The following is a 20,328-nucleotide window of genomic DNA, read 5'->3' on the forward strand; positions in this document are numbered from 1 at the left end:
AGGGATCCACTGAACAAAGAGATGAGTCCCATTCTGGGTGGGATGGAGTGGGACAGGGAGAGATTTCATCACACTACTCTGAAACGTGCACAATTTAAAACTTTTGAATTGTTTTTTTTCCGGAATTTTCCATTTAATATTTTCAGTCGGAGTTTCACTGTGGGTAACTGAAACCACAGAAAGCGAAACCGAGGATAAGACAGCACTACTCTACCTAAATCTAAGAGACCGGGCGCTGCTACAACTAGCCGGGGATCAGTCATTCCCCGGAACTCGGTTTCCCCTACTGTAATAGGAGGATTTTGGACACTTCACAGGAATAGAAAACTGGGTTCCTCATGCATGGGAGAGAAAAATGGCTCACTGTCGAAGAGTAGATTGTGAACATTTATTTATTTTCTCACCTGTGTGTGTGTGTGTCTGTGTGCATGTGTGAAAGGAAAGTATATTTAAGGTGAGGGTGAGGTTTGGCCAGAGAAAGACATGAAATAAAGTGCATTTCCAGCATTTTAAATCATTAATTAAATAACACAGACCTGGCTTCAAAATTATTAAACGTCACTGTAGTTCCTATAACTTAGAATGGAACCCTTCCTCTGCCTTATGATGGCACATAGGGTATAAGCCTTGTCATAAACTTTTCCAGTTGGTTCTTTGGGAAAAACTGGAGAAAACTGAGGTTTTTAGGCAGACGAGCAGAGATTAAGTTCTGACAGGGCCTAGAGTTTTTTTCTTTCGAGGATGGTAAGGGTGGCAGGGAACGGAGGATTGCCAAGCACGTAGCTGTCCCTCTGCCTTGTTGAACATACACTCTAAGTAAACGAGCTTAAATCGCCACCTTCTCTGTCCTTTTGCATCGGCTCCTCTTTGCAATTTGAAAGTTATGAGTAGAAAGTAGAAAATAAGCCAGTATTGTACGAGAACATATTTATTGGCTGAATAATAAAACTTAGTTAAGGAGCTATTAGAATTAGAATTCCCCCTACTTGAAGCACAGGTTTCCAATAAGCAAACAGAAGCAAAACCCCGCAACGAGAAAGAATACATTGGTAACCTAAGTCATAGGCATTTGGGGGTGAGTTCAGACAGTCCATCTATCGCTCTGTGACGGACCGTAGCCCTGCTGACACACACATACAATGAGAGACAGCATGTCAACAGGAATACGTCACCACCACAAAGCTTAGACTTCTTCAGCGTGGCTGCTTTAACTTACACACACCACAGAGACACCTCAGACATCTTCCTGCAGAGGAAAATTTGCACATAATTTCTAGCCAATACCTTTACCAGAACAGAACCCTGAAGCGCCCAAACTGAAAACAAAACCCAGGAGACCATGGTTAATAAATAAGAGAGAAAAGGAGAAGAAGAAACAGGCAACTTCCATCCACGGGCGGACATGCAGAGCAGCACCTTGAACCCCATCTGAAAACAGGCAACTGTGACAGCTTTCAGAGCCTGGAGAGAAGCCGGCAGGCGGCGAGGAGCCGTGCACCATGCTTTCTGGGTATTTCCACGTAATCTCCAGGATGGGGAAGTTTCGTCAGTCTCTACTGCATAGACCGTGTCCTTTTAGATGTGGCTGAAACAGGTGTCTCTGCAAAGTTAGAAAGCCCTCCAGGAAAGGTGGGAGCCATGGCCTTCAAGTGTTCCTTCCAGGTGACAAGTCAATAGCAATCACATAAATAATGTACAAAAACAAACCCACTCAACTCTCACTTATTTCTTTTAAAAGATGATGTCAGATCACTCTCCAAGTGCAAATCTGGATATAAAAAAATAATAAGTATAAGGGAAATGTCAACCCCTCCTTTCCCTCTCCGTCCCGCCTCCCCCCGACCCCACCAACGGGGCTGGTGTGACGCCCTCTCCAGGAAGGGCCCCCTTCCACCTACACTTTAAGATAATCGTTTTTCAGCCGACCTAACCGGGTCCCGTGGCTCCTGATGGTGAGGGCCAGCAGCTCGTATTTGTCCCTGAGCCCTGCAGAGATGTCGAGCGTTTCCTTCAGCAGGGACCTGGTGTGGACCAGCATCCCCAAGAAGTCCTCGTTGAGCCTGCTCTCCTGCCGGCTGTCCTGTTCCTGGCCCTGCTTGAACTTGCTTTCCAGCTCAGTGAGGGACTTGTCCGAGTTGGAGTAGGCGTCCCCGATCTGGTGGGACTCCCGCCGCAGGTACTTGCCATAGCTCTCTTCCCCGTCTAGGTCGTAGGAGATGCTCTTACTGATGCCCTCCAGGACGCGCCCAGCGTCCTCCACCTGGCGGCCCAGCACGGTGAACTCCTCCCGCAGGGTGAGGCTCAGCAGACTGCTGGCCTGGCTGCCCTCCCCCTGGGAGCAGCGCCGGTGGTCACTCACCCTGAAGAGCAGCTGGCACTTTTCGGGGTCATCATTCTCTTCATAGTCCCCGTCGGGGACGAAGTAGTGGTGCAGAGTCCCATTGGACATCTCCGGGTAGAGAGGGCCATCGAAATAGCCCTGACACAGGTAGCAGAAGAAACCCATCCAGAGGAACTTCAGGAACACCATCCTGGGTATTGAGGATGACCAGGGACCCTTGGAGAAGACTTCGCCCACGCCCGAGGAAGGGGGTTCCCTGGGGAGTCAGTGCCTCCCTGAGACGGCGTCAGCCTCAGCCCCAGCCGGCTTGCTGCACCCTGGCCCCGCCTCCCCAGCAGGCTTCATGTGGCTGTGGCACCGGCGCCGGGGTAGCGCAGCCGGCCGGGCGGCAGCCAGCGCAGGATGCACCCTGGCTCTGCGCTCCTGCGGGCGGGCTCGGGCTGCGGCTCTGTAGGTGGAACTCAGCCGGCTTTTTCCCAGCGGGATGGCGGGGCGGAGGGGGATCCCCTCCTCCAGGGTTCCGGCAGGCCGCTGGCTCTGTTGCCCTGCTCTTACTCTCAGAGTCCCCCTTGGTCCTGGGAGATGGAGCCTGCAGCTGGAGAGAAGGCTCTCGCCCTGTGATACTATTTGCACTCCTGGACTGGGTGGGAATGCCGAGCTTTTCCCTTGGCTAATGATATCCTGAGGATCTCTCTGCTCTCAAATTACAGCTGGTTTCGTCACTTGGAAGCCAGGGAACAAGTTTGGAAAGAAACCTCTCACCAGGTCTCTGTTGTTAAAGGTACAGGGTCTGTTTTTAAAGATTGGAAGGAAGACCTTGCAAAATAGGATTTAGCTTGAAGGAGAAGATGGGAAAAGGATGATAGAATTCTCACAACAGAAAGACTGGTTTGCTATTAACATACTGCAGAGATGGGTGGGTACCCTGGAGAAATGCCATTTCACTTTTTTAAGTAAGTATCAGTTGGATTGGATTTGTTGAGTATGCCTATTTTCATCATTGAAAAGTTTGAGACTTTGAAGGCAAGTCTGCAGTGTAGGAATTGGCAGTTTTGTTTAGAAAGGGCTAGTTAATTAAAATTTACGATAACCAATACTTGGAAGCAATAGGAATATAGAAAACTGGTTAATACATGGTTGCAAGGAGATATAAGAAGAAAAGGTGAAAAATGGAATTTTGCCAGGTTAGTAAGTAAATGCACAACTGAGGTAACTGTTTAATTTTATGAAAAATTGTCCAATACAGCTAAGCTCCTGCATTGCATGTTTAATCTAACACCGTTACAGCTATGCCTTTTTTGGGGACACCTAAGAGTTTTTGAAGTGTCTAGGGCTGGTTCTGTTATCCCCATTTTCCGGATGGAACAACTGAGGGGCCTAATGTGAAGCAAATTGTTTATAGTCACAAAGTTAGATTGTGATTGAGCTGGCACTCATTAAGTCACAGCGTCTTTTAGTTTAATTTAGAAAAACAAGTACTTTTTTTTCACCAGGCTGTTTTAATTTCTGATACAGGAATTGATTAGCAAATCTCCATTCTTCAGGCTATCTCAACAATTGTTTATTGAGCATTTACTATAGGCCAGAGTCTGTTTTAGGGACTGCAAATAGAATCTCAAACTCTGGGAAGTGAAGAGAGAATTAGATTAATATAAATAAATAAGCTATATTGTATGTTGGACAGCGATAGGGTTGTGAAGAAAAGACAGGAAGGGAGAGGGAAGGGAAGGCAGAGGCCCTATTTCTATGATTATTTCCTCTTTCCACCTTTAAATGTAACTGAAACACTCTGTGATTTGCCTGTGTTTATACTTATCTCCCTCTCCAATTCATAAGTGGCTGGTGTTATTCAGAGCCACAGTGCCATACAGTTCTGGGACTGTCACACTTTCACTGACGTAAACAGCCCAGAACCCTGGATGGACAATGAGGAGTCTGGTTAAGTAACAGGATATTTTATTGATGCGGTGTCACATGCGCAGATCTTTTGAGCCATGTTGACTGCACATTTTAATTCTTATCCAGATATTTGGCATCATGAAAGCGTAGACTGAAAGAGTTTTCTTAGCATGTACGCTGACTAAAAGACCATGGCTTATTTTCACTGTGTTCCAGCAGAAAACGGCGGCCTTCTCCCATCGAGAGACTTCACTGCTGGACTGAAGAACCTTATTGCTTCATTCCTTTTTCCTGGGACATTCACAAATGACAACAGATGGATCCAAATTGGCTGCTTGGCCAAAGAAGAGAAGAGGAATTTACTCTGATTCACTATGCTTCTTGCACAATCCCTCTCTGACTTACTAACCAATTCAATTAAGCCTAAATTAAGCACTTACTACTGCCGTCACTCCCTGCATAAGAACATTTCGGTCAACAATAAATTGCCTAAGATTAGTACCATGTAGCCTCGGTGTGTAGGAGGCTATACCATCTAGGTTTGTGTAAGTACTACAGGGGAGGAAGAAATTTTCCTCTACCCTCTAGGTTCTTCTGGCTGGTCTAAGAATTAAATGGACGTCAGACAGATTAACAGGAGAAAATCAAAAGTTTAATTAAATGTATACATGGGAGAAACCTGGGAAAACTAAGTAACTCGCCAAAATGGCCAGAGCCCTCCCCTTAAATACCGTCCTCAGCTAAAGACAAAAGGGCATGTTGGGAGTGGGAGAGTCAGAGACTTCAAGGGAAGGAAGACAACTCACAGGTAGGTGAAAAGGAGCAAACATTTGAAAAACAAGTGTTTGGCCACACAGAAACAGAAGAACACAGAGGGGGCCCCTACAAACAGGTTCCTCCCTGTCTACCCCCTAGTTCATGTGATGCCAAGGTGATAGCTTGCTTCCTGAAACCGGTTTTTTAATCTGGATTCTTTTAGGCTGTTCGGAGGGGGTGGGGCAGTAACAAGAAAAACCTTCTGAGTCTTTTGTTTTTTAGAAATAATCAGCCTAAAATAATCCTCACGTTAAAGAGACACACTTTGGGGTGGCAAATTTTGTTCCCCTTCAGTACACTCTATGATGGTTGCACAACCACCAAATTGCCTAAAGACGCATCTTTCAGAACATCTCCCCATCCTGAAGCGACAGGTGACTGTGCGTGCCCCCTACTGTGTGCAGGGCACAGTGTTAAGTTCTCTGCAGAGACAAAGATGCGCAATAAAAAGCTTCAGCTTACAAAGCATTTTCTGTCTGGTTGGAAAGTCAGGTAAATATTCATACACAGCCTAATTAGAATGATCAAGAGTGTGTGCTTTTTCCTGCAATTACCTCATCTAAAGGTATGAACTCCATGTCATGTATCAGGAAGAAATCCTTTTGGTGCAAGTAACTAAGAGTCTAACTCAATCACGTGAATTTTCAGTCTGTGCCTGGTCCAGAATCTCATTTTTCTCTCACTGTTTTTTGGTTCTACTTCCTCAACTTATATGCGTTCCTGGGCAGGCTCTTTCATTTGTGGGTCCAAGATGGCTACCAGTGTCTTCCAGAGCTGCAAGCTTCCCTGTGTATGTCTACCAGGAACGACAGCTTAGATCTCCAGGTCGCTAAAATGCAGGTCCTTCAAATTAGCCCCAGGGGCCACAGTTGGTCTGATCTGGATCACTAATCCATCCTTGAACCAGGGTGACTGTAGTGAGAGGTTTGGGATAAGCCAATGGGCTCATGACAGTAAGTTCTGCAGCTGGAGGCAAGGCCCCATGCAGACAATGTGGCTGGGAAATTTAAGGTCCTATTTGAGAAGGGGACAGTATGAGACTAGATTCTGGGGAAGTAACTACAAATATCCCCCTTACCCCATGCTTTGTCTTCATTAACTGCTTCTGCAAAACACTGGCACTCTTTTGTAGTTGTGTGCTGCTAAGTATTTAACAGCTGGTTCTATAGGAGAAAAAAGCTCCCTTTGTAGCATTTTCTCAGTTGCATGGTGTAAATGCTCTCACCACGGCTGACTGAATGCAGAATCAGGAAGAAGTGTAATGGCACACCAGTCTATGGCATGCCCATCATCCAGGTACGCTAGATGCAGATAACCCCAAGAGGAGAGAAAATCGTAACATATAGTAATGTGATTAAGAAGTGATGAGTTTTACATATGCATTCCCTTTATTTCAATATCATTTATTTAGTTATAAGTTTAAATAATTTAATAATGGCTATGTTTAACAACTGACTTGCAAAATTCCTGGAAACCTCACAGTTGGCTCTCATGGGCCAGCCCCAGCCAGCCCCAGCATGCCCAGGCTTTTTGCACTGAACACTTCATCATGTTCACTTTTAAAAGGTATTTATTTGTAGGTTCTTCGCATGTGCCTGATTCCATCTTCGGCTGTCTACGAGAGTCAGAGTTAAGGTGGGCTTCTGAGGAATGGCCTAAAAGAAATGGAGCCAGAGGAAATGTCCAAACAAAGACTCACCAGACAGAGGACTTTGAAGAGTGAAATCAAGAGGCACCGTCTGCGCATAGGGACAACAGTCAAGTCCAGGGCTGAAGACTAGAGACAAAGTGGAGGGACAGAAGCTGGAGAAATGTAAGAATAAAGGAGGCCCACAGGAGCAGTGGCCAGAGTCATGAGCACTGCTGCCCACTCCCAGCTGCTTATGTGCAATCCTTGCCATGCAGTGCCAGCGGGGTTGGCTAGCTTAAAACTTGCTTACCCTTTATCCTTTTCAGTGCACTTGAAAGTCTTGTTCCTTTGGTCCAGTTACCACTTTAGAGAGAGAAGCAGGAATTCAGGCTGGCATCATGAGCCTACAGACCTGTAAGATTTCTTAAGCTCTGGGGTTTCCCCTTGCCAAAGGGTTTTATGATCCCCTGGCTGTTTCTGATTATGGTAATAGTAGCACTTTTATAGAAAAGAGGCTCGTATGCATAAGTGTAAAGAGGGCTGAGGAGACTGGGTCCCACTCTACAGTCTAGAAACCCAAAAGGAGCCTTGGGAAGTGGAAGCCCTCACTCCTTACATCCTCCCCAAATTGTCAGGCTAAGTCCCTGGACCACGTCAAAAAAGAAAAATGAGCAAAGGGAGTTGCGTGGACCAGAGGGGGAGTCTGGGCTGAGAAGAGAGGAGAGGAAGGAAAGGGGGAAAGATCAGGAGAAGGACATAGTATTTAGCACTTTCAGATTATTTTATTGACTAATGGATAATCAGTAGCATTTATTTAGCAACCATTGTTTTCAGAGGTGGGAAGGAGAGAGGAAGAGAAATGGATGAGAAAGATAGAAAAGAGAGAAGTTGGGAAGGAAGGAAAGACGGAAGAAAGGACGGAAGAAAATGGAATACATTTTGATTATCTGATCTGATTGTTGCATTAACTCAGTGAAGTGGTTATTATTACCAAAACAAAGTTCCCACCAAATATAGTTGATAAAACACCTATGAAAACATACTGAGAATGCTTGCATGGAAGGAAGCGTAATGCGAGAAGAGAGTCTGATCGGTTCTCCCAATCTTCCTCTATTAGTCAGAACAGGCTACAATACGCTGTGGTAACAAACACCATTCAAATTCTAACACCAAATTCAAGTCTGCTGCAAGTCAGGGTGACACAGTAACTCATCTCTCATGTCTTAACTGTAATGTCATTTCTTCTAAAAGCCCTGCTTGATTTCTTGATTTTAATTAGCTCTCCCTGTCATTCCCTTCTATATCATCCTGTTCTTTTCCTCGTGGCACTTTCCACTATTTATATTTGTACTTTAATTTATGTAATTATTGATTCTAGGCTTGTCTGTCCAGCTTGACTTACATTACATGAAGATAGGAGCTGCGTTCCCTTCTATGTCCCTGGGGGCCTGGAGCAGTGTCTGGATCATAGAAGGTGCTGAATAAATATTTTTGGTCATCCTAGCTTAAGTTGGTCGCTCCTATTTAGTGTTTCAACAAGATGTTCTTGTAGTTCGTGTTTCAATGGTACTTTTTCTTTGTTCTTTTGGACTATGTATTGCATTGTGCTGGGCTATGTGCTAACCTGGTCTGTCTCCCAAGCTTTACTGTGAGCTCCCAAGGGTAGGGATGTGTTTTGTTTACCTTTATATTCTCTGTGATTAACACAGAGCCAAGCATGTGGCAAGGGCCAAATATTTGCTAGTTGTTGTGATAGCGAAACTGTAGAATTTAAGGAATTCTATTATTTAAGGATGGTCAGATAATCTATCTACTTAAGCACATGTTTTATCTGGCCAACAGTCGGACAGTGATGTCTCACACTTAATCTGGATGATCCTGGCAGGAGAGAAGGGAAAGAGCCCTGTGAATTCCAATATTCGGAACATTCAGACGGGAGCGTCACTCAGAAGGGTGACTTTTGACCCGTCCTAAGTAAACTATGTGCAGTCTGTACATATGGTCCTAGAATGTTCTGGTCTGTAAACTTCAGAAGCACCAGGCCACCCTGCAGAGTATCTTGCTATTCGCCTGGTAAAGATGTTCATTTTTCTGTAATTGGTAATCGGAAGTGCACGTCCTGGGGTATGATCCAGGCAGTTTGTAGAAGAATCTGACCTTGTGGATTTCCCCTCTTTGAGCAGTGTTTTATTTTTCTTCATCATTTTACTTCTCAGGTCCAATAGAATTAGTGGGGATGGGAAAAGGCAGAGAGGCAGAGTATGGGAGAGAGAATTTACTGGTTTCACCTCAGTCTGCAAACACTATTCAGCAACCGCAATGGGAAAACTGGAGGAGCAGATGCAGCTACTCAATCTGTTGGGGTTGTGGGGGAAATAGGGTGCAAAGAGTCTGCAAGTGGAAGTATACAGTGAGCATCACAGGAGAGCGACCTACGAACACTGTGATGATTTGAGGGCATGGAAGCCCTCATCTGATTGGGAACAGGACGTGTATCATGCAGTTTTAGGCCAAGAGCCACTGACTGAGGTTACTGAGAAACAATGGGGCTGAGTCAGTCCCTTTATTCAAGGCATTTGCTGTTTCTGGTCTTAATAAAACTTAAAAAGGAATCCATGAAACAGCCAAACAGATGCCCCTCCGAAATCAGTTGGGGTGGGGAGTGGAGAGATGCAGCAGGATTAGTAACAGCATCTCTCTTTCTTCTTTGTCAGAAATAGGAACGTTTTCCATGCTTGTGTTTCTTGGTTCTTGGCTGTCTTTTTTTAAGATCCTGGATATTTGAAAATTGTCCTGCAGTGAACAAGTCCTTGATTATGTTTTGAATCCAAATCCAAATCCAATTTTTAATCCTAAAGAAATGTGGTTGGAAGAGGATGATAGGAGCTATTTTGAAGATGAGTCAAAACGGACTTGACAGTATTGCCTTTGGGAGAAAAAGTCTCAATACACTTCAGAAAGCTGATTTCCAGATCCTAGTTCCAGACTGGACACAATTTCCTCCACTTCTTATTTTGCAGCTTTGTTTATGCTGCCTAATGAACACCCACGCTTGACTTCTCACTCCCTTTACCTACTCCTTACTTGGCCCTTATTGCTGATGAGCCCAAAGGTCAAACAGATGGAGGGAGAAGAGCCAGCTCATGTGGACACTAGCCATATAACAGTTCACTTATATATGCTCTTTAGGTGTTGAATCTTAACTTAGGGTATGCTCTTGTTTACAGCTGGGATGCTCTTTAATGCCACTGAGTTCAGAGTAGGTGGTCAGCAGATATTTGTTGATAGAAGCATTAAGCAAGTGATTATGAGGTGAGTGAGGTTGCCGATTTAACACTGACCATACGTTTTGAACCATGGACATGAGAGCACTTAATGGTATAGAATTGAGACACAATTCATTAGTGTGGTCAAGACTCTTCAACAGTGTTTGCCGATCACGTAGCTAAGGATTATTTAGACAGGGGCAACACACTCATTACTAATGAACTTTTCCTACAAAGCTTTTGTTCAGGACCAACAGCTCTTGATATGTTGGGAGTGAGTCTGTCTTAGCTGTAGCATGCTATTGCGGCTTTGCAAAGAACCGACAGCAGATAAAATGATGTAAAGAGCTGTAAGACGGCAGTAGGGAGATTTGGGTTTGTAAAAAAGCATGTGCAAACGTTACAGTCACAATTAAATGCATTGGGACAACATTTGCAACAAATTTTGAGAAGAAATGGTTGCTATTCTTAATGTATTCATAGAGCTCAATAAGAAAAACACTAGAACCCCCAAAAGACAAATGAGTAAGTTTATGCTCATTTCATTTCAAAACTGAAAATGACGAGATATTTTTCCTGTTGTGTTAGTATAAAGAAATGGTTATACTTCTGAACGCTATAATGGCACAGAAAAGCAAGCATTCTTATATATTGAAAGTAGGGATATGAATGGGTTTGGCCATTCTGCCAAGCAATATGGTTATTTGTATCAGGAGAGTTAACATTTTTCATATCCTTTGACCTAGTAATTTTGTTCCTAGAATATTTACCAGAGATATAAACAGAAATGCATATAAAGATCTATGAGCAAAGATGTTCATTGCTGAATTGTTTATAATAATAGAAAGCTAGAAACAAGATGCTCCAAACAGAAAAAGAAGCTATATCACAGTGTATCCTTATGTTGGAAATACGTTACATCTTTCAAAAATTTAATTCAGAGGCTGGCCTGGTGGCATAGTGGTTAAGGTCGTGCATTCCACTTTGGCAGCCTGGGGTTCATGGGTTCGGATTCCGGGTGTGGACCTACACACCACTTATCAAGCCATGCTGTGGTGATAACCCACGTATGAAGTGGAGGAAGATTGGCACAGATGTTAGCTCAGGGACAATCTTCCTCACCAAGAAAAATATTAAATTTAAAGAAATTTTTAATAAAATGGATAATGATTATGATGTAATCCTATACGAAAAATGTTTAATAAAGAAAAAAACAATATAAAGCCAAGAAGTTAGGATGGCAAAATAGAGCATATCTACTTCTATGGAGGGATTATAGGTAGTAGCTATGTTCTTCTTTAATTTGGTCTGCATTCCTCACGTTTTCCACAGTGGGATATAGTATGAATTTTAGGAAGGGAAAAAGAAACAGAGAAAGAGAAATAGTACAGAGAGAGAGAGAAGAACTCGGGCCACGTTCTGAAAGCACTGGCCTCCGGGAGCTCCGGACTGCACATTCTTTAGGCGGCATGCTTCTCTGACATCCTGATCCTGGTTTGCAGACTGCAGACTCCCATTTGCATTAGTCTCCTAAACCACTTGGCTCTGGAGACAGACATCCAAGCCCTTTGGAATCAGGAGCCTCTGGTAGATTCATTCCACTGTCAAAACAAAATCAGCATGTTCCCTTACTGTACACTTTGAGGTTAAATTCCTAGATTTTCATGGATTGGAATTTTCATTGCCAGTATTAGGGGTTGGGCTGGAGGGCAAAGTGAGGGGAGGTGCCATCCCCATGTGTCAGTGTGTTATTTTGTGATAAAGCCTCTCTGTACGAGGCTAGGTGGAGAGCTTCCAGTGAGAAATCCTAAAATCCAGGCATTATAGTCAATCTAAACAACCTAAGGCAACCGGACTTTCATTTTTTTTCTTTCTCACTTCCACGTCCCTTGTATATTTATTAAGACTGCTGCTTGCTGGATTTCGCCTCACACCATCATCTCAGTGGAAGGGATTTCTACTAGGCAGCTTCACAGCTTAATTTGTAACCTGCAGCATACATGAGAAAATTTAAAAATCCACATCGTTAGATACTTACTATATTTTTTTCTCTTCCATTTCTTTTAATATAAATGAAGGTTTCCTTTAGGGATGTTTAAACCAAGTTTAAACATATGTGGTTGTCCAGAAAATGTGGTTACTGTAAAAAAAATGGGGCAAAAGGTATAATTTCCCCTTTTCAAAGACGAAAAATAAAGAGGGCAGGTTTTAATAAAATTTAACAACAAAATTTGCTTTTGTCCTAATGCTAATCATGAAAAATATCCTTTGAAATACTTTTTTCAAAGCTGTGAAAAAATGAAAATTAACTTTGGATTTTAAGAAGGTTTAAAAATAGAGCCTGTACCACCAGGGAGGTCTGTCAAGGAACCAAGTGACTAATGATGTTTAGAAAGACTCTTAATAGTATAAAAAGATAGAAAATCCTTTTTTTCCCCCCTCAAAGTAGACCAGTGTTTGGTACAAACTGAAAGCAAATTAGAGTTTATGAATAGTGGAAATACTTATGACTTACAACACTGCTGTGACAGTACAGTAATATAAAAGTATTAAAGATTTTTAATACAGACAGGACACAAACTACAAATGCTCTGGGTCTTTTCTCAGAGATTTTAATTAGTATGAGGGATTCTGAGCAGCTCCACTGTGGGGCATGTCGCTGGGGTTCGCGTATGTTTGGATAAGATGAGAAGAAGCTTTCTGCCTGGGATAAGCCATCTTCCTTTTTTCTCCTCCCAAATGGTTTATTGATAATGGCTTTATCTCAAAAGCAGGAGCCAAATAGAAAAGGTCAAAATGATCCCCAGAGAAGAAAAATATTCCTGTCAGGAATAACAAACAAGTTTAAAAATAACTAAAAGTGATTTATCATTAAAAATTTGCTTTCCACTTGTAGAATGATTTTCACAATCTCCAATTAGAGGGAGACATTTCTTCTTTCCAACCCCCTGGGCCTTCCTTGGCTCAGGTATGGCTGCGCTCCAAAGAGGAGAGAGGGACAAGCTTTGGATTGGCGAACTCACTGTGGTTTGCACTCTTGGATACTGAGCTCCAGCAGCTGACGGGAAAGAGAAAAGTAAACATTCAAATGTGACGTCTATATGAAACCAAACGTGAGGCTATTTGGATGCATCTAGAATTTAGATACTTGGCAATCTGTAGGCCGAATGTTTCATGTTTTGCTCTTATTCTAGTTATTTTCATATATTGAGATCCTGGCCTTAAGATCCTAAACATGGAGAGGTTTGTAGGTATTTTAATATGAGGGAGAAAGACTGTTAATTGAAAAATGCCATCCCAAATAACCAAAAACAGAATATCATCAAAACATATGACCTCAAATATTACAGGTAAACTTAAAACACTAAAAAAATATCACATTGATTTGTGCTTCTGGCTAAGGTGGAGTAACAGAGATTGAATATACCCTCCAACCTGAAAATAACTAAAACACAGACACAATATATTAAACAAGAATTTTTAGGGGGCTGGCTCCGTGGCTGAGTGGTTATGTTTGCATGCTCTGCTTCAGCGACCCAGGGTTTCGCCGGTTCGGATCCTGGGCGCAGACATGGCACTGCTCATCAGGCCATGTGGAGGTGGCGTCCCACATGGCACAACATAGGCACTCACAACTAGAATATACAACTATGTACTGGAGGGCTTTGGGGAGAAGAATTAAAAAAAAAAAGAAAGAACATTGGCAACAGTTGTTAGCTCAGGTACCAATCTTTAAAAAAATTAAAAAAAAGAATTTTTAAGACACTGGGCATCGGACAATGGAGGACAGTGACCTCTGAGAGATGGGAAAGCAGGCACAGTGTGGAGATGGGGAGCCCAGGTGAAGCTCACTGGCCTCCTTGAGTTGAGAAAATGGGCCTGGAATCCAGGGAGGCTGCGTTGAGTAGAGTTCACTCAAGAGGGCAGAACTGCACAGAGAAGGACCTCCAGAAATCTGAAGAGGGTCTCCTCTGAGTTTTCAGCAAGTGTTGATCAGCACATGCATGTAAGGAAACTACCAGAAGTGGAAAAAGAAGCACCCAAAAAGATTAGAGGAAACAATCTCCAGAGATCACGCAGGGCTGGAAATAGGTCCAGTTCCAACCAGGCAGAGTAGAAAACTTCACAATTCATTGAATGATGGGCAGGTTACTCAAAAGAATTTTGCCTCAGTAGTGGGGAAATATTAACCATATTCTAAACGCTGCTCTGATCCAGGCCAAAAATGCTTATAAACAAAACCTGTCAAGATCAAACTGTTTCCAGGTAATGTACCCACATCCCAGAAGAAACTTTAAGAATATAAAAATATCTAAAACTCAACAAGGTAAAATTAATAATGTCTAACATTTAACTAAAATTACCAGGCATACAAGTTTACCAGGCATTCCTCATCTAGGTAAATAGAATCCATGATGAGGAGAAAAATCAATCAATCACAAGTGACCCAGAGGTGACACAGATGACTGAGTTAGTAGAAAAGGACATGAAAACAGTTATGTAACTGCTTTCCATTTACTCAAGAAGCTAGAGGAAAGAGTGATGATGTTAAGTATAGACATGGAAAGTATAAAAAAGAACAAAATCAACCATAGAGATGAAAGCTAGAATGTCTGAGATATAAAAGGTAGATAACTCATGGCAGAAAAAATATCAGTGAACTTGAAGATATAAAAATATGTGTAAAATGTAATACAGAAATAGAAAAGATTGAAAAAATATGAAGGCAGCATCAATGAGCTGTGGGACAACTTCAAGTGCTTTATGTTTCTGTAACTGCAGCTCCTGAAGGACAAGAGGGGGGATAAAAAGAAAAAAATATTTGAAGATATAATGCCAATATTTTTCCAAATTAGATTAAAACTATAAGCCCACAGATCCAAAAAGCTCAAGAAATCCAATAAAAGAATCATGAATCAAACTACTGAATAAATCATGAATAAAACTATTGAGAAAGAGAAAAATCTAAAAATCAGTGAGAGAAAGGGACAAATTGTGAACAGAGGAGCAAAGAAGAGGATGGCAACAGATTTCTCTCATGGTGAACAACGTGAGCCAGAAGACAGTAGGGCAATGAATTTAAAGTACTGAAAAAACTCCCAAAGCTGTCAACCAGGAATTCTGTATCCAGCACAAATACCTTTCAAAACTGAGGCCGTGGAAGAGGCGGCCTGCAAGTGAGGTGGTGGTAACACTCGCTCGGTCAGATTACTCTAGCCACGATGGTGTAAGTCACCTGACTCGCAAATGTATCATATGGTAGATCCAGCAGTAAGGTGTTGCTAGGGGGACAGGGAAGACACGGTAAGGACACTAGAAGCTAGAGTTAGCATAGGATTGATCATCTATGTAGGCATCTTGACTCTCCTGTCATATGCTATGGTAGCATGAAAAATTCTGAGGGCCTTGCTGTCCTCCAACATGTCCAGATGCGATGGGCCCCACTACCGTGTTTACTACTGCTGTACTTTGCAAGTGTGGGCTATTTCTTGAAAGTGCTTATCCTTTCCCTGGATTTTACCCAAGAAAAAAGGCCCAGGAGTTTTCTGCTTTTGGATTTGAGTCTCTATTAGGGTCTCTATTGTTTTCCCCTCCTCTCACCCCAGGGCTCTATTCCTGGAGTGGAAAAAGTGTAGGCTTACTATACTCTAACTCTTCAACTTCCTTTGAAAACTTTCTTCCTGTCCCCTCCAGCCCATAGAAGCTCTATGTATTCTCTCTGTAGTAGGAAACTCTGGCTAGCTAAGTATTCCTGCAAATCTGTTGTTTATGCTTGGACTGCTGGGAGCTTAAAAGCCACAAATTATGTTCTTTTATTTTTATTTGAACTTCTCTCATTGTATCTTTTAACAAATAGATTGTAGGGGACAAAAAATACCATATGTACTCAGGTTATCATCTCATTAGAATTGTAAATATTTTCTCCTGGGATATCTCTTGTTTTTCACTTTGTTCTATTATTTAATAGCCAGCTGAGAGTCTGAAAAGTAGTGTGTGTGTGTGTGTGTGTGTGTGTGTGTGTGTGTGTGCGCGCGCGTGCCTCCAATGCGTTACTGAAGGGGAAGGACCCAAGACAAATTTTGATGATAGGCAACATTGCTCAAGGGCTATTCCTGGTTATGACCTTCAGAATCCTCTCAAGTGCCTTCCTTGGTCTATAGACGATTATTCAGTTTGGGGGCTTACAGCCCTGGCAAGAAGTTCACTGGGGAAAAATCTATTGAGTCATTTTTGGACTAAATGGACAAATCAGTTAAAATGGTTAGCCTAAGTGATAAGTGCACGTGTCTGAGCCCTGCAGAAGGGTTACCAGAAGCTCCCTGGGAGAAAAGTTGCAGGAAATTAACAAACTGTGCTTGAGATGCAGGAAGTAGCTAAATGGCTAAATTTTAAATTTTTCTCTGATTGTCGGGTCATTGCTACACATATTGCAAATTGGACCCTGACAGCTATAGTGCAACTCTGAAAGTGCAAAGTGTCTCTGTTTTCTATTGATAAGCATTTTTGAGAGAAATCTTGCTAAGATTATGGAGATACAGCTATATTGCTGTAGCTAACCCTTACTATATTTCATCCATCCTAAGATGTCAACTTTAAGATGCACCATTATTTTGTGTATCAAAACACAAGAGAAAAATACTACCAATTCAACTGTTACAGAATGCTATCTTACTCAAAATATTTATTTTATTTTTATTGAAAGAGCCCTTTTAGATTTATTTAAACATAGGCTTTTGTTATTTATTACTTTTGGGCACACTTTAAAAGGAAAATGTAAGAGAAATTCACTTTTTTCTTGCTTCTTCCCTGCCTCCCTCCCTTCCTTCTTTCCTTCCTCTCTTTTTCTTTTGTTTTCATTGATCATGTATCTCTGGAATTTAAGTTCAAAGTTAGAAGGAAATTTTTCACAAATTCTTGTTTAACACCTTATCACTTGTCCTCTGTAAAATATGAATTGGTCATATCAACCTCTCATTTCTTTCAGATTCCTTTTATCTCTTCTAGATACTAGTTTCTCCTGCCTTCAGTTCAGTTGCTTGGTGTTGTGATAGATAATCTTTTTATAGATATCTAGGTAACAGAATGTTAACAGCTTCATTTACTTGTGTATATTTTTCTTTCTTAGGTCCTCTTAAACACTTGATTGTTGCTTTGCCAGAAAATATGAAGTTCTGGTAATTTTTGATAATCATATTTGTGTCCCTAATACCAAATCTCCCAATACTGTTTTTTTTTTGTGACCTCATGTATACATAGTAACTTTTATTTCAATGTGGAATCATAGTGTAATCTATTTAAAGACATACCATGCACATACATCAATTGAAGTGACAATAATGTGAGTATCCTTAGTTGAAATCACACAAGCACAGAGAATGACATTTACCTCAAGATTGCCACCTGGTCAACAGCGATGATAAATTGTCATCTTGTTTGGGGTTGGTCTCGGCCTGTATAGATAACGATGCCGTTGGCTAGAAATGCCCCGGCCCCTCCCCTGGGCCATCCTGCTGTGAGAGCCGTCACAGATAATTCTCCCACTGTAGCCAGTGTTGTGGGTGGACCAGCCCTTGTGGTTCTTGTGATTACAAGACACACCTTGGCAACAACCATCAGGGAACTTTGAAAAAACAAGGGTTATTCCTCACAGGTCCTGGAGGGTATATGGCATGCCCAGGCCACACAGCAAGGTCGTGAGTAGGGAGAAAGAGAGAGCGGACCTGAGGTTCTGCCTTTATTGGGGTCGAGGCTAGGGGGACTATGGTTTCCAGAGTTCACTCTTTATTGGTGAATTTAAAACACAAAGAGTAGGAATAAAGTGCAGGGAGGGAACGCAGGCTCTCCAACAATCCCACCTCTAGGTTGCCCATGGCTTCCTACAGGGGACTTCCTGGGGGACCGGTGTGGCCCTTCATCTAGTCATGCAGCTGGCAATGTGTTTATTGGAGATGAATATCTTTGAAATTGGTGCCTCAGCAATCAAAAGCTTAATGTCAGATGCTTATGTTATAATAAAACAAAGCTACCTGTCAGGCAGTTACACTACATATCTATTACAAGATACTTTCTAATTTCAGAGATGTTAAAATTCTACAAAAAAGTGTATTTGAGAACCAAAGAAGTATGACATTGAGCGATTCTCGCTGGCTATTGCTTTGCATACTTTATTTAATCTTTACAACATTCATAGGAAATCAGGATTATCATTTTTCATCTCTATTTTGCAGATGAGGAAATTGAGTCTTACAGAGATAAATAACTTGCCCAAGGTCAGATAACTAGTGAATCGTGGAACTGGGATTTTAGCTCAAATCTGCCTGAGGTAAGCACCCAAGCTCCTTACCGCTGTGCGACCTTCCTGTGGGGCTGGCATGAAGGGGTCCAAGGCTGCCTCGAAATCAGTGCGGCTCTCCAAAACCGCTTTGACTTGATCTTTGTTCTAAATTATCTGCTTGCTGTCCAAGTACACTTCATCGTATGGTTTAGAATAGATGTTCACTTTACATCTGTAGAATGAATAAGAGCTGTTTTAATGTGTTTTGAGTATGGAATGTCCAAAATATGCCAAAATTATGCTAAAGGAAAACATGACTTTTTGGGAGAAGACTTGTAATGGGAATTTACTTTCATATGGTAGCATGCAAAGGTCCAGATAGTTCCAATACCCCCCAAGTCCAACAGTGTTATCCATTACTGCTATATTAAAATGCACGAAATAGCACTTAAAAGCCATCACTTGAAAGTCAACAAATAATAGACTGCTTTTGTGCTCATTCTTATCTTGAATATTTTTTTTCTGCTTGGTTGTTATACCAAAGGCAATGAGTACAGAATCCCATGCTCCAAACAGAGTGAGCTAGGCAAAGGAGAAGGGCTGTGTGAAAGGGAAGCCAGAGTCACCTCCGTCCAACCTCCTGTTTCTGGGAGGCCAGGTCCAGACGTGGTGCAAGAAACAGGTATTTGCTTAAGACTAAGCGTTGTGCTTCTTCTTTTTCTTCTTAGAGTCAATAATAAACAAATGTCAACTGCTTTCCAAAATAAATGTTTGCATTGAGAATCACATATGATAATACTCCTTTGTTTTCTTCCAGCCAAATCATTAACCATCGATAGAACCCGGGAATGCAACTGCAAACGAATAAACATCTTATAGTGATACCAAGGCCCCTTCCATCATTTCTCAGCTTTTTCTGAGGGCTCAAGTAGACAGGGGTATGCACAGCACAGATTGGGTTGGGGATACACTGTGAAGCTTGGAGTGACTTGCTTCACAGTGAAAGACATAGTAAATTACTTGTGTCCTACGTGTTGTATAATACTAATCAACTTGATTTTTCTTATGTTCTTCTTTGAAGTCACATAACATAGAATCTTATGCCTAGGAGATTTCTTAGACAGCTTTTAATCTAACTCCCAGTGCAGGAGAGGAATATTCTCAATCATATTACTGGCAAGTAGCCACTGATGTCTGTCAGAACTTCTCCAGGGATGGAGAAAAAGAGCAGTTTATTCCGTTATTGGAAACTGTTTATTGCTGAGCTGAGCTTTACATCCTGGTACTGTCTACCTGCTGCGACCCTCTATTATATCATGTCTGCTGGCTATGACATACTCATACTGGGCAGGTCGCTTGACTTTTCCTTTTAGTTTAAACTGCCCGGCCCGTTGACCCTCTGGCAACACGTGAATGAGTCAGGAGCAAACAGCTGACTCAAGAATTATTCCCCCTTGAGAATTTGAACCAAGGAACACTGAGACTCAGTGATCATAAAACATTTCACTGTGGCTCCCCCAGAATTTAGATTCTGAATGCCAGTGGGACCTACTATAGAGAAAACAAAGCCCAAATGGAAAGACTGACTGTATCTTGAATCATTGTGAGCAAAAACTAGAATTGGTTGCCATAGAGAAGAGAGGCTTGTCAGGTAGAATTAATATTGCTTTCTATTGTTTTATTTTCATTAAATCTTTCAGTATAACTCTACTTTGAGTATTAGCAAAATATAATATATGGTGAAAGAACCCTTCTTGAGTCAGGTAAATAGAATACATTTCTTGGTTTAATGGACACCAAATAATGCAGAATATAGAGAACATCCTTTATGCGGTCCATTTGCCGCAACAAATGTTGGAGTAGAATTGTCAGTAGGGTCATCCCCAGGTCTTGCTTCACCGTGGCCAAGTGGCTGAACCCCACAGAATGTTACCTTAAGAAGCAATATTTTGGTCTCTGGGAGAGAATTCCTGGCGAACTCTTTGGCCCTGGAACTTCTCCTTTGAAGTCCATCCCTTCTACTTGCTGAAGTGACCGTGGAAGCGGGTATTAGGATGGAGCCTCAACATCCTGTTTCTTTGAGTGACTGCAATGAGCAGAC

At 42.1% G+C, this 20,328-nt stretch overlaps 1 protein-coding gene and 1 long non-coding RNA gene across 6 annotated transcripts; one reads left to right on the plus strand and one right to left on the minus strand.

The window, feature by feature from the left end:
- Positions 1-912: 912 nt before the first annotated feature.
- On the minus strand, positions 913-3,013 carry FIBIN (fin bud initiation factor homolog). The gene is made up of 2 exons (XM_046638560.1): positions 1,899-3,013; positions 913-1,768 (listed from the first exon to the last, which is right to left on the minus strand). The coding sequence occupies exons 1-2, from the start codon at positions 2,528-2,530 to the stop codon at positions 1,750-1,752; spliced, it is 651 nt and encodes a 216-aa protein (XP_046494516.1). The 5' UTR covers positions 2,531-3,013; the 3' UTR covers positions 913-1,749.
- LOC124225839 (uncharacterized) lies at positions 2,733-19,833 on the plus strand. 5 transcript variants are annotated; one of them, XR_006885106.1, is made up of 6 exons: positions 2,733-2,791; positions 3,052-3,122; positions 4,460-6,869; positions 18,181-18,275; positions 18,772-18,909; positions 19,045-19,833. It is a non-coding gene; the product is annotated as an uncharacterized LOC124225839 (long non-coding RNA). The 5 variants fall into 5 exon arrangements; XR_006885107.1 differs by lacking the exon at positions 18,772-18,909 and having other exon boundaries at positions 19,045-19,832; XR_006885105.1 differs by lacking the exons at positions 18,181-18,275; positions 18,772-18,909; positions 19,045-19,833 and adding an exon at positions 8,065-8,288 and having other exon boundaries at positions 4,460-6,352; positions 6,637-6,869.
- Positions 19,834-20,328: the final 495 nt, after the last annotated feature.

Source organism: Equus quagga, chromosome 14, assembly GCF_021613505.1.
Source record: "Equus quagga isolate Etosha38 chromosome 14, UCLA_HA_Equagga_1.0, whole genome shotgun sequence".
Classification (NCBI taxonomy): Eukaryota; Metazoa; Chordata; class Mammalia; order Perissodactyla; family Equidae; genus Equus; species Equus quagga.